The sequence below is a fragment of the Camelus bactrianus genome, chromosome 2 (genome assembly GCF_048773025.1).
Source record: "Camelus bactrianus isolate YW-2024 breed Bactrian camel chromosome 2, ASM4877302v1, whole genome shotgun sequence".
Taxonomy (NCBI): Eukaryota; Metazoa; Chordata; class Mammalia; order Artiodactyla; family Camelidae; genus Camelus; species Camelus bactrianus.
Genome location: NC_133540.1, coordinates 117,482,166 through 117,497,087, shown reverse-complemented (window position 1 = coordinate 117,497,087; position 14,922 = coordinate 117,482,166). Strand labels below are relative to the sequence as shown.

Sequence of the window (14,922 nt, the reverse complement as noted above, 5' to 3'; positions counted from 1 at the left end):
ATTCTGGGGCCAGGTTTCCTGGGATCAAATCTTACTACCTTTGTAGTCTTGGACAGCAAGTTGAACTGTTTTATTCTGTTGGCATGGGTTTAAATAGATTAAGCCATGTATAGTGGGTAAAACAGTTCCTGGAACCTAATAATTACTTAATAAGCACTGTGTTTGCTATTAAAGTTAAATTACAGTTAATCAGTTTAGCAAGCATTGATTGAATGCCCACCACGTGTCAGATTTGATCCTAACTGATGGGATTAGGATACACATTGAGCATCCACTGTTGGCCAGACATAGAGACTGTAGCGAGTAAAATAAAGTCCTTATCCTCTAGTGTTTATAGTCCTAGAGGATACTACTTATTAAAGTTTGAGGCTGACTTTATAAATGTGATTGATTTTTAATGTTTTTGTTTGTTTTATTTTTAAATCTAGGACATCTTGTATTATGAGCAGCTTAAGACAAATGTGATACAACATGACCTTTTGGTGGACAGTCTAATTTATAAAGTAAGTACAAGTGTACATAGTTTTTCCATTTCTTTAAAATCAGTAAGCAATTATTGAGAGTTTTCAACATTCAGGGACTGCATTATATATGATGATACCTATTAGCCTTGAAAAATAATTTTAAGTGATCATTATACTTTATAAGTTTAGTTTGACCTTCAAAATTTGTAGTTTCCATTCAATGTTATTTTTTTCCTCTTTGAAGCTAACCTCTCAAGATCCTTGCCTGGCCCTCCCGTTTTTGGATTAAGAGAATGATAAGCATTCCTTGTCCTTATAAATACAAGTTTTTCACAGACTAAAAAAGCAACTAAAAGGAAAACTAGACTATGGAACTTTTATCTTATTTATCTCATGATTCTTTAGGGCCTACTTATTTATTTGTTTTATTATGTTGAAGTCATGTTTTATTTTTAATTTATTCTACTTTCACACCATATAATTAAGCACATCTCAAGTTTTAGATAGGGATACATTGAGGTTTTGTTCCTAGGCATCTGATATTAAGTTGAAAGTCAAGATGTAGATGCTGAAAGCATGATGTAGGATATGACTGATTCTAGATTAATAATTGGGTTGTTTATTGACTGTCCTGTATAATTGGATTACCACATTCTGTTGATTCTTTTTTTGTGGTTGGCTTTATTCCTCTGATAATTTTGTAAGTTTGAAAAGCTAAAGCTCTAACCTGTTCTTAGAAACAATGATCAGTGTATATATATATACATATATATATATATATATATGTATATGTATCTCAATAAACTAAAAAAAAGTGCAGTATATTGTATATATGTATTTACATGCAATATAATGTATATGTGCAAACTGTAATTCTACCTAATGAAACTGAAAAAGGAAAATTTTTTTTAAATAATTGGGTTGTTTTAAAAATAGATTTTAGATTTAGAATTTGTAACATAGAGGAGTCGGTCATATATTCCAGATCTCAGAAACAGGGGACAGAAGATTACACATTGAGAATTTAAAGATATGTCTCAGGAGAACATGGCCAAGGTTAATAATAATGACTACTAGCATTTAATGATTGCTTACTATGTGCCATATGTTGTTCCAAACTCTTTCCATAAATTGTCATTTGATTCTGACAGCTACCTTAAGGGTACTATATATACAAGCATCTGGGCTGTAAATGATAAATGCATTGTTTTTTCTTGGAAAAACACGTGTATTCTGCAAAATCATGCATTAAAAATAATGTTTATGGGGGAAATAGTATTGGGGTAGCTTTCGCAACTTTGTAACCAGAGTGCTAACAAAAACAAGAATTCATAGCTGGGGATATGAACTGGACAGCTCAGGCAGGCTGCTTCTGCAGGAGCTATTAAAAATGTACAAAAATAATGAAGTGTAAATGCTAAAATAATGCAGATAGAAGTGGTGCGCTGGGCCACTGAGGCTGCTGTTCAAGTGGGTGCAAGAGGAAATGCAGCAGCAAAGAGATGTGCAAGGCTAGGGGATGTGCTTCTCCAGAGTGGGGGCCCCCAGTGCACTCATTCATTTTTCATTTTCCTGAAATACAGTTATAAGGGCTCATGCCTGTGCAGCAGCTGAGCTGAAGGCTTTTTCCTTTCCTACTGGAGGTTATAATTCTACTCCTGCTGTTCTGGCTCTTCTTTTTTAAAGAAAAATCACATATGAACCAACACTATTTCTAAGTGATACTGACATCTTTCCCTTACTCACCAGCCACATATTGATACATGTGTTACAGCAAAACAGGAAGTACTGTCACTTCACCATTGTACAGATGAGGGAAGCAAGGTAAAGAAATATTAAAGAAATGTGTTTAAATTTCACATATTAAGTAGCAAAGCCAAGATTTGAACCTAGGTAATCTGACTTCACAATCGTACCTTTAACCACTTTGCTCTACAGGGAGGAAAGATGAAAGTGAAGAGAATGCAAGATGTTTTCATCAAAAGTCTTGACTCTCACAGAGGTTTTACATAGATTTAGATCACAGATACTACTGTTAACTTTGAGGTCAAATGATCGTGCTCAGAGGATTATTTTAGCAACAGCCTACAAGATCTTTGGGCTTTAAGACCTTCAACCTCTTTTCTGTTCAAATGAGAGAAGGCTCACAAGAGAAGTTCAGAAAATCGAAGAGTGCTAGCATGAGAGTTCTCTTAGCTGCCAGCATGAATTTCCACTAGAATCAGTAAAGAAAATCTGCTGTGAGAAAGAGATGGACAGTTTGTATCTGAAGAATTGACTATAAATTTTGGTAGAATCAATCCTGACTGTCCAGAACATGAGTGTTTTTAGGAAGATCTCTGTCTCTAGTTGTTCCTGACTTGTGTTAGTTGAGCTCTGCTATCTTGTTGGAGCAACTCCAAACGTTATTAAAGTCAGCCCTTGAGGGAATGAACGTTTTAAAAAATTATTTGAAGGTTCATTACAACTCCCTTTGGCAAAGACTCATTCTTAATTTAACTGAAACTAAAGTAGAATTATTTTAGTGGTTAAAGAAATGAATGAAAGAAACACAGCAGTGCTTAAATACAGAACAAGCCCTCCTTAAGCTAAAATATTAAATGGTCTTCTCTGGACTACATATTTTTTTCTACAAACCTGCTTTGAATCCACACCATCTACAGTTTTCCACTACTTACTATGATCTGACAGTTTATGCCAGTGTTTCTCAACTTTTTCTTCATTATTATACCCCTAAAGAGAAAAAATTCTTTAATATAAAAAATGAAATACTAAAGAATAAGATTTTGTTGGGTAGGGATAAGCTTTGGAGGTCCACAAACCATTGTACTATGTAAAAATTTTGGGTTCCCAGGACCCAATTCCCACCCCCTTAGAGGCAATACTATCCCTGTTGAGACTGCATGATCTCTACGGCTGCCTATGTTGTGATTTAGACTGGCTCCTTTCCCTTCTCTTAATCTGTGTCTTTCAGTTTTTCCAGATTTAGCACACATCCACTGCCTCCGAAGTCATCCATAATTCATTTCATTCTCTCCTAATTGCTGCTTTGATTAACAGCCCAATTGAATTTTGTAGGCTGAGCAATATTATCATGGATTTCTGCTATATTTCTTTGTAATTGTTCCAGTATTTCTACTATGTATATTTTCTTGCTGGTGAGATTGAAATAAACATTGTCTTTGTTTGTTTGGCAAGCGATGACTTGCAAGTGAATAATCACAAAAACACAAAAGATTTTTGGTATTTTGAGGGAATGGCAAGAATGTGGACTTGAACAGTGGAGGATGAGATTGGAACAATAATTTGAGGCCAGATTGTTATAGTTGCTTTTGGATGTTATGTTTACATCTGTTTTTCTAATTTCAAGAGACCTAAATATTATATTTAAAGGGGATAAAATTGAAATAAATAATAAAGAAGTACTAATGGAACCAAAAACGTCTGAACAATTTGAGGTCAAATAATGTATCTCATATATTAGTTGAGTAAATTTATAAGTTTGTGTGTGATAAGTACAGTGATAAAATCTAATTGAAACATTTATAGTCATACCTAAAGTAATCAAATCATTGCAGTATTATTTCTAGATGTTGCTTTTATGTTTTAGTACTATAGACACATTCATTTAGGTTTTTTTCATTGCTCTCTACTTTTAATTATAGGATGTGAAGTTGACAGCAAGCAATGATGATTATTATTTTGTATTTGAAGATTATTTATATCAGGTAAGTTGAAAAATTAAAATGTATAGTTCTTGTTTTAAATTCTCTAACTCAAGATACTTTAGAAAATACCTGTGTTGTTAACTAAATCCTCCTGAAGTCCAAGCCATGTTTATTATCAAATTAAATGTTCTAAGTTTGGGATAAGGTTAACTTTCGTTCTTATGTGGGACTAGGTGGAAGAATAAGAGCTACATGTCTTCTCCAGCCAGGAGAGGTAAAGGCACAGATTCTTAAATTCAACGTCAGATTCATGTTTAAGCCATCCCAAGATGTTTAGAGAAAGCATTTTATTGATACTTTTCTATTAAAGGTATTGAATAAATAATTAAATGTCTTGAAATCAGTTTGAAGTGTTATGATTCAAGCATTTTGACTCTTTGATCATTTTCATATGCTGATATTGTAGATGTTTAGATTTACCTAGATCTTTTTCATATCTACTAAAATAGAAACATCTTAATCACAAATAGGAAATATGTAGTTTATGTAGAATTGCCTAAATGATATCCTCTTTTAAAAGATCACACATAGATAGATAGATTAATAATTTGATTTTGAGTGAATATCAATATGTGTTGTGGAGAAAATGTCTAGATTCCACATGGTAACTCCTGCTTGATTAAATGTAAATCAGTCCCAGCTGTTTGGATTAGCAGGTTTCTGATTGGTAATAGTGGCGGTAATTATGCATCTGTTTAAGAAAAAAAGAGTTAAATGAGAATCTCTCAAGCAGGTTTAATTAATCATACATTCCAAGAACTGAAGTCCAAAGACTTTATAAAATTTATTTGTAAAATTAAAGTTTGAAATAACCCTGGAAACAATGTTAAGGAAATTTCCAGTGATTTCAAATATACCATTAATTTTTTTATTTTAAAAAATAGTAAAGATTTAAAATCCCATTCTTTAATATAGTTATTAATTAAAAGTTGGAAAATACAAAAATCTGAAAGTTTATTTTTTTATGTAGGTAATATGTAGCCTGGTACTTTGCTTAGTACTCAGTAAAATTTTGAATGTACAATAAAGTTAATTCTTTATTTATATAGTTTCTGTACTTAACTATATTGAGTGGAAATTACCACTTTTGGAATAGTAACATAGGGAGGCCCACAGAACCATTCCTAGTAGAAAAATCATAACTGGTGAAAATTATTTAAAAAAAAAATTTAAACTATCTGGAAACTGTTTTAAGGTCATACATGAAGTCAGCAAATTAAAAAAAAATATTATTCAAGAAAAGCTACTGAATCTCAGTAAGAACAGTCTGTAGCCCTGAAACCATGATGCACTTTCTCCCCTCATAGCCCCCAGATCAGCATGATGGGAGCTTCAATCCAGCTTGAGTGTGGCCAGGAAGAAGGGGTTCCCTTTCCCTGTAACTTCTAGTCAAGGGCTACAGTATCTCTGCAGGAGGGGCGGGTGGCCAGTATTTCTCATGCTCTTCAGCTCTGTGTTACAGATGCTAAATTGCAGGAGAATGCTGCCAAGAAGTCAGGGGCTCCCTGCTTCCACTCATAGGGCAGACTTTTGTTGAGAGCAGGAATGAATAACCTCCATATCGTTTTCCATAGTGGTTGTACCAACTTGCATTCCCACCAACAGTGCACTAGAGTTCCCTTTCTCCATACCCTTGCCAACACTTGTCTTTTTTGGTGGGGGGGGGGCTGGTATTTTTGATGGTAGCCATTTGAACAGGTATAAGGTGATAACATATTGTGGTTTTGATTTGCATTTCCCTGATGATTAGTGATGTTGAGTATCTTTTCACGTACCTGTTGGCCATTTGTATGTCTTCTTTGGAAAAACTTCTATTCAGTTCCTTTGCCCATTTTTTCAGTTGGGTTGTTTGTTTTTTCCTATTGGATTGTATGATTTCTTAATATATTTTGTATATTAACCCCTTATCAGATATATGATTTGTAAATATTTTCTCCTATTCCATAGGTTGCTTTTTCACGTTATTTCTATTGTGTGTTTGCGTGCACCCGCATGTGTGTTTATGTATGACATAAGAAAGAAGAAAGCCTTTTCTTGTCACTAATTATAGGCTTTCCTTTGTCAGAGCTGTCTAGCAACACAACTGCTCTATAGGGAAACTGTTGATGATAATGGAGAGAACTTAATATTTCTGGTCATGCTCTTGGTCATAACACATTTATTGAGTTTTGTGATGAGACTACAAAATTAGATGGCGTATGGCATTGCTGTTGTCTGTATATAAATGAGAAGACATCCAGTAATCCTCTTGAAGGAAAATCTGGGCCTGTGTTACAAGGATACACAGGTACTCTTCTGAGTAACTCAGTTACCTAAACTTCATAGGCAACAGCACTGCATATTATAGAAAGAATGTTTTGAGTAATAAGTCAACTTTTTAGTATTCTAATGTTTAGTTTTTATTTTGCATGAAATTTGTAAAAATACTTAGTGGTGTTGAAAGTTTTAAATTATGTCAGAGTTTTAAAATGTGTTCAAACAGAAGACAATCCTTGTTCCATGGCAGTAAATTGGGTAGTTTGATAATATCATTTTCAGGTTCTACTACTTAATGACATCATGACAACCTACAAAAGTTAACTTATTGTCCGAAGTGTGTAAGATATTTATAGGGAAGAATTTTTATATAGTAAAGGGAAGGCACGGGAATTGACTCTTCCTAGTGTGTGACAAATCCTCTGTCATGTGCTTGGCGTGTCTAGCATATGCTTAGTGGCAGCACTGACATATTAGAGTGTGCCAGACTTACAGACATTTAATGCCATTGAGTGGAGTTAAGAAAGGCCCAGGTGCAATCAGATAACCTTTAATCATGTATTCATGTCAAATTATTACTTTTTAAATTGAAGTATAGTTGATTTACAATGTTGTGTTAATTTCTGGTGTACAGCAAAATGATTATATATATATTTAGTTTTATATATATATATATACACACACACATGGATTTTTTTATTGAAGTACAGTCAATTACAGTATGTCAGTCTCTGGTGTACAGCATAATGTCCCAGTCATGCATATACATACATATATTCATTTTCATATTTTTTCTTTAAAGGTTATTACAAGATACTGAACATAGTTTCCTGTGCTATACAAAAGAAACTTTTTTCCATTTTTATATATGGTGGCTAACATTTGTAAATCTCAAACTCCCAAATGTATCCCCTCCCACCCCCTTTCCCCAGTAACCGTAAGATTGTTTACTAAGTCTGAAGTCTGTTTCTGTTTTATAGATGAGTTCATAGTGCCTTTTTTTTTTGAGTGATATCATATGGTATTTTTCTTTCTCTTTCTGGCTTACTTCACTTAGAATGACAATCTCTAGGTCCATCCATGTTGCTGCAAATGGCATTACTTTATTCTTTTTTATGGCAGAGTAGTATTCCGTTGTGTAAATATACCACAACGTTTTTATCCAGTCATTAGTCGATGGACATTTAGGTTGGTTCCATGTCTTGACTATTGTATATAGTGCTGCTATGAATATTGGGGTGCATGTATCTTTTCATATTAGAGTTCGCTCCTATGTATGTGTTCTTTTCCTATTCCTTTCCACCATGGTTTATGTGTAAATAGTACTGCTATGAATGTTGGAACGTGTGTATCTCTCTGAATTAGAGTTTTCTCCAGATATATCCCTAGTACTGGGATTGCTGGATCATATAGTAACTCCAATTTTAGTTTTTTTTAAGGAACCTCCATACACTTTTCCATAGCAGCTGTACCAATTTACATTCCCACCAACAATGTAAGAGGGTTCACTTTTCTCTACACTGTCTCCAGCATTTATTATCTGTAGACATTTTAATGATGGCCATGCTGACTGGTGTGAGGTGCCTCATTGTAGTTTTGATTTGATTTCTCTAATAATTAGTGAAGTTGAACATATTTTCATTTGCCTCTTAGGCATCTGTATATCCTCTTTGCAGAAATATCTATATAGGTCTGCCCATTTTTTTATTGGGTTGTTCTTTTTTTTTTTTTATTGAGTTGTATGAGCTGTATGTATATTTTGGAAATTAAACCTTTGTCAGTTGCATTGTCTGCAAGTATTTTCTCCCGTTCTGTAGGTTGTCTTTTCATTTTGTTTATGAAAGCTTATAAGTTTGATTAGGTCCCATTTGTTAATTTTTGTTTTTATTTCTATTGCTTTGGGAAACTGTTATGTCAAATTATTGAGTGTTCTGATATAGGCACTGTGTTAGGTGCTGCATAAGATGTTTATTAAGCTTACATTATAGTGAAAAATCAGGGAAAGGCAAATACATAGTTATAATCTGATAAATGCTCTCATAAAGGTTTATGCAGTGTTCCATGCAAATACAATTAATGCGGAAATCAATTCTGGGAGTAGTCCAGCTTAGTTGTGGTTTCAGAATAGACATGTTACAAGAACTGTCTGTTCTTTTTCCTTTATTTTTAAAAATGTTTATTTTTATTGAAGTATGGTTGACATGCAATATTATGTTAGTTTCAAGTGTACATCATAGTGATTCAACACGTATATGCATTATGAATTGATCACCATGATAAGTCTAGTAACCATCTGTCACCACACAAAGTTATTCCAGTATTATTGCCTGTACTCCCTGTGCTGCACATTACATCCCCATGACTTACTTATTTCATAACTGGAAGTTTGACCACTTAACCCTCTTCACCTATTTTGTCCACTCCCTCCCCTCTGGCTACCAGCAATTTGTTTTCTGCTATGAGTCTATTTGTGTGTTTGTTTGTTTGCTTGTGGTTATTTTAATTTTTTTAAGATTCCACATATAAATGAATGGTTTTCACATGGTTTTTGTCTTTCTCTGAGATAATGTCTGGTTCTTAAAGGCAAGGAGTGAGGAGGAGAATGGGAAAAACAAAAATAAACGTGAGCCATGTGCACAGGGTGATTAGTGAGGCGAGACGAGCTTAGCACGACAGCGAACAAGCAGTTCAGGCTAGCGTTAATGAGCACCAGATACAGAGCAAGGGCTGTGAACAGAAAGGGAACAGATGTGAAAGGCTGTCAATACCATGACCTGTCCTGTCACTTCCTCTTGAATACGTGTTCTGCTCCCTGCCCTTCTCCCACTTTCTAATAGTAATGACCTGACAAAACCTTAACCCTGGCTCGGTACAGCCCTCCACCAGCTCTGTAGCTGCAGTGTGTGCTTGCAAGTGGCTGGAAAAAACATGCAACCACGATAACGAGTTTTACTTTAAATTCACGACCACTAACCTTAAGAGGATCCTTAGTTCTACTGCATTTCCCTAGTCCAGTCATTCGTCCATTCTCCTAGAAGACTTCTTGCACATCCTCTCTCTTCAGATCTCCACCTCTTCTCTCTCAGTTCATGACTTTGAGTCCTGTTTCTGAAAAAAATAAAAGCTCTGAGAACCAGCCCTACATATACTCCCACCACCACATATATTTGACCTACCTGCATCTTCACCCATATACTCAGCTTTCCCTTCTTATTATGGGTAAACTATCTGTGCTTTTATTTATCATAAAGCCAGTCCCTGCATTTGGACACGAAAGCTTATCTCCCTGGTACTCAAGGGCAGTGCAATTGTTAGTATTTTCATTGTCAATTTTCCCATCTCTTTTGGGTCACTCTTCTCCGTATACAAATACACTGTTATTTCTCTCATCTGAAAAACAAAGCAAAATAAAGTGAAATAAAAGTCTTTCTTAATCCCACATCCCTTCCAGCTTCTACTCCATTCCTCTGTTCCTTTTTTAACAAAACTTCTTTTTTTAAAAGTCTGTAGATATTGTTGATATGTCCTATCCTCCTGTTCTCTCTTGAACCTTCCTTAAAAAATCAGCCTTTTTTTTTGCCCAGCTGTCCCACCTAAGATCACAAGTGACTTCATACTGCTGAAGCCAGTGGTCATTTCCCACTTCTCATCTCACTGTGTTTGATCACTCAGTCACACCCTCTCCTTGATTCTCTTTCTTCACTTGGCTTCTAGGATGTCATGCTTTCTGGTTTGCTTCATCTTACTAGCTGGCATTCTCCTTCACCTTTGCCAGGTTCTCTTCATCTCCCTGTCTTACCCTGGACCCCAAGGATAATTCCATGGACCTCTTTTTTCCCCCAGCGGCCATTGGTGATCTCATTTATTTTCATGGCTTTAAATACCATCTATACACTGATGACTGCCAGATTTATATCTCTTTCTGGACCTCTCCCTTCAACTCAAGGTATTTATCTGGTCTTGGGGAGCCGTTCTTCTGTCCGAAGTCTTATTTCTGCAGGCTCATCTCCTGACCACTTTTCGGTTCCTAACTAAAACACACAGCAAACTTCTCCCAAATGCATTATCCTTCTTGTCTGCTTGTTTTCTTCTGTAGCACTTAACACCACATAATATCCGAGATATTTTGGCTCTTTTCCCCTTCTCTCCTTTCACAAAAACATAAACAGTGTGAGGATAGGGATTTTTTTTTTTTAATTCATGTGTTTATTCTCAGTCCCTAGAGCAGTGCCTGCCACATAATAGGTTTTCAAGTAAATACTTGTCAGAAAGAGGGAGGGAGAGAGAGAGGAAGAAAGAAAGTAGGAAGGAGCTGTCATTATAGGTAGAATCAGGAAGATTTTGGTGACTGGCTGTATATGCAGGTTGAGGGAGAAAGAAGAGTCAAGAATGACTGAGTTTTCAGGCTTTGGATAGTTACAAGCATGGTGATGATGGGAATTAAGCTTAGAGACACAGGAAGGATGTATAAGGTCGGAAGGCAGGGGGACAGGGCAGGGAAAGATTTTCTAAAGTATATTTTTCTCCATAAGAATGTGAGGAGAAGATGAGACCCCTGCCCAAGCAAGAAACTAGACCAGAAAAAAGTTCTTTATTTTTCTCCTGGTATTCTCTAATGATTGCAAGTGAGATTATCAACACTATCTTCATCATTTATTTATGGAGTGTTTATTAGGTGCCAAGATCTGCTCTAGACACTTACATACTTCGTAACTAATTCTTACAGCACCCGGGTAAGGTAGTTTTTTTCCTGTTTTATAGCTGAAGATGCAGAAGCTCAGAGTCCAAACTCATAGCTACCACGACCCAGGCTAGGTCTTTTCAATTTCAAAGCCCTGTAAGCCACATTGCCCTTTGATATAGGAAAATTTAAATCAGGGCAGAGTGTTTCAAAAAGTCATTCTTGAAAATTTATCATTTGAAAATTCTCCAGATTAGTTTGGATAAAAATGCAAGCACCACAAATTTAAAAATTTAGTTCTAAGTTAAAGTGATTGTCCAGTTGAGATCTATTGTGTCTTTTGTACTTTTTATTACATAAATAACATTTCTCAGAAACATTCATTATATATTTTCAAAAGACTAAAGAAATTCTAGGCCCCAGTGACTCTTTTGCATCTGTGTGTAGAAATGTTGGGGACAGTTCTGCTGTATAAACTGTAGTTCAGAGTTACACGTCCAGCTTCCACTTACAGCTTTTCTAAATAAAGTAAATCATTACCATATATAACCTAATCCTCATAAAGTTCAGTTTTTACTTAATTAGTGAGTAATCAAAGTTAAATTTTCTAGTTAATTTGATTGAACTTGTCATCTTTCTGTAATTACATTCTAGCAAATTTACAGTTGAATTATCACGTCATTATAGATACTAAATTGGAATCTCGGAAGTTAAAACAGCAGTGCAGGTTACGCTGGGGGTTTGCAGCTCATTGCTTGCATGCTAGCGTTGCACACCGGTAGGTAATGCGTAACATCCCACCTCTGGCATTACCGCTACAGTCACTAACACTGTCCCAAGAGCAGCCTCAAGTATCTTGTCTTCTGTAGGACAATGGGGACTTGAGGGGTATATATTTAAACATAGAGCTTCTCCTGACGTTACTATGTTCCCACCAGCTTCTAAGGGAAAGTTAATATAAATATTTCTTTAGGAATCATTTTCCTTCTAGGCAACGGTAGAAAGATATTTGTAAGTATATTTTTCCCTTGCATTATTTTACTTGAAATGTATTAGTTTATTAGTTGTATTTGTTATTATATTAATTATATAAATTTATTTGTTATATTAATGGTACTAGTTTATTGTTTCTACTGTAACAATTAACACAAATTTAGTGGCTAAAAACAAATGTATTCTCTTACAGTTCTGTTTGAAGATTGGATGTCTTTTGAAATGGGTTTTAGTGGGCGAAAATCAAGCTGTTGTCAGGGCTGTGTTCCTTCTGGAGTAGAGTAAATTCCCTTCCTTTTCCAGCTTTCAGAGCACCTGCACTCCTTGGCTCATGGCCCCTTTCTCCGTCTTCAAAGCCAGCAGACAGCATCTTCAAGTCTCTCTCATTCTGATTCTGCTGCCTCTCTTTCATTTATAAGGATATTCATATATGTGTGAAATGACACAATAAAGGCTATCATTTTGGCATTGTTAGAAATGGCATACAGTTGAAAATCATTTAAATATTCATTTATAGCAGACTAAGCCATTAAATAAATCATGGTATATATAGCCCTTAAAATGTAACCCTTAAAATGAAGCAACTCTTTATAAAGCAACAGCATATTCATATATACTGGTATAAAAAGATCTCTAATTTCATTAAGTTTAAAAAAATCGGATACTGAACGTTGTATACGGTGTCTGCCCATTTGACCTGAAAATACTGTTGTCATAGTCACCAGTAACAATCCAGTGGCCCATGCTCAATCCTCCTAACTGATCTCTCAGCAGCATTTGACCTAGGTGTACCCTTTCTGCACTGGGCTTTCAAGACACACACTCTTTTTGGTTCTTTTTTTACTTTACCAGTTAACAGAGGCAAATCCAACATTTGGGGTACCTAAGGCTTCTACAATTTTGAGAGCTCTCTTTAAGAACAAGAGTATAATATTATAAATCTTTAAGAAAATATAATATTATAAATACCAAATCGGGTAAGAACATGTATAATTGATAGAATAACAATTTATTAGAATCATAAGAGATTTAGGTCCCTTTCTGAGATGTTATTAGGCAGTTTACTAGAAATGCATACATAGAGACTCTCCTTACCTACATCTCCCCGCAGTTCCCAGCACTGAGAGGGACCCATGCTAGTGAAGGGTACTGGAGCGCCTTCATTAGCATCATGGGAAACCCCCTCTCTTGTTTACTCCTCAGTCTCTAAGATTGGTTACTTCTCTTCTCTCTTATATCTTAATGTTAGAGTGTCCCGGATCTCAGTTCTTGGTTTTCTTTCTCTGGTTAGACTCACTCATTTGAAGATTTCACCAAGCTCACCTATCTTGTGGATTTCATTATCATCTATATGTTGATAACTTCCAAATTCATATCTTCAGTCCAAACCTCCCTCCTGTACTCCGGACTAGTATCTCCAACTACCTATTCAACATCCCCATTTAGTTATTTTGCAGATATCTCAAATTTAGCAAGTTGAAAACTGAACCTCTGATCTTACTCCCCAAATATTTACTCAACTTTTCCTGTCTCAGTAGATGGTGACTCCATCTTTCCACTCACTCAGATCATGCATCCTTCCAGTTGGCATCATCTTTGATTCCTTTCTCTCACATGCACCATCCAATCTGTTAGTAAATCCTTTTGGCCCGGTCTTTACATTGTATTTAAAATTTGACCACTTCCCTCCATTGTCATCATGCTGCAAGTTGGGTTCCGCGGCAAGGAGACTCAGGTGGAAATGAGCATGCCAAAGACTGATTAGGGAGCGCTGGTGGGCTCAACAGCTATAGCAGGCAGTGAGTGAAGCAGGACTGAGCAGGGGGAGAAGTCTAGCCGCGGTGGTTTAAGTGGAAGCCTCAGCTGCTGCTGCAGAGAGTTCTGATGAGGAGATAAATCCTCAGGTCTGTCCGGAGGCTGGGGTAAGAAGTGCAGACCTTTCTCCCGTGCATCTCATCAGTTGTCATTGGATGTAGGTCATTCCAGGGAAAGGGCATAATCCTTGAGGAAAATAGCTTTCTTCGGCAGAGGCCTTCCCTAAAAGGAGCTGCCTGCCGAGGGCAGCTGAGAGTTGTCTGCTGCAGCACCGCGAGCAGCTGCAAAAGGTCCTTTATTCCTGAAGAGGGATCTGGGTGACACAGCCCAGTGGCCAACACATACAGCTACCATCTGAGTCCCAGCCACTGTCACTGTCTTCCACAGGGCCTCCCTGCTTCTGCCCTTGCCCCCCCCCCCCCAGCCAGTTCTCTTCACAGTGGCTAGAGTGATCCTGAGAAAATAAGTCAGATCATTTCACTCCTCTGCTGAAGCCCCTGCAGCAGATCTCCATTTCACTCCCAGTGAAAGCCAGTATCCTGACAATGGCCCACAATGCCCTGTATAATTTAACCTCTCTCACATTTCTCTTCCCACTCATCTGCTCCAGCCGCACCTGTTTCCATGCTGTTCCCCCGACACATCAGGCATACTCCTGCCCTAGCACCTTTGTGATCGTTGGCTCTTCCACCCAGAAGATATCCCCCAGATATGTATATGTTAATTTCCTCAAGTCCTTTCAAGTCTTTGATCAGATGTTACCATCTCAACGAAGCCTAATATGACCATTCTCTTTACAATGGCAATCATCCTTCCCCATTTCCCCTTTGCTTTGGTTCCATAGCACTCACCCTCTAATGTATTGTATAATGTAATTATTTATAATGCTTTCCGTTTATTACCCCTACCGTAATTAAGCTCCATAAGGTAGGGTTTTTTTTGTTTGTTTGTCTGTTTCCTTCATTGTATCCCAGGCACCAAACAG

At 36.5% G+C, this 14,922-nt stretch overlaps 1 protein-coding gene across 7 annotated transcripts in view; it reads left to right on the top strand.

Annotated features, from left to right (window-relative positions):
• The window catches only part of TBC1D19 (TBC1 domain family member 19), a 145,217-nt gene that overhangs the window by 78,652 nt on the left and 51,643 nt on the right, over window positions 1-14,922 (top strand). For all 7 annotated transcript variants that reach the window (XM_074349540.1, XM_074349546.1, XM_074349554.1 and 4 more), the window contains 2 exons: window positions 429-503; window positions 4,130-4,192. In XM_074349540.1, the coding sequence (XP_074205641.1) occupies window positions 429-503; window positions 4,130-4,192 (138 nt within the window). The remainder of the gene's footprint in view (window positions 1-428; window positions 504-4,129; window positions 4,193-14,922) is intronic.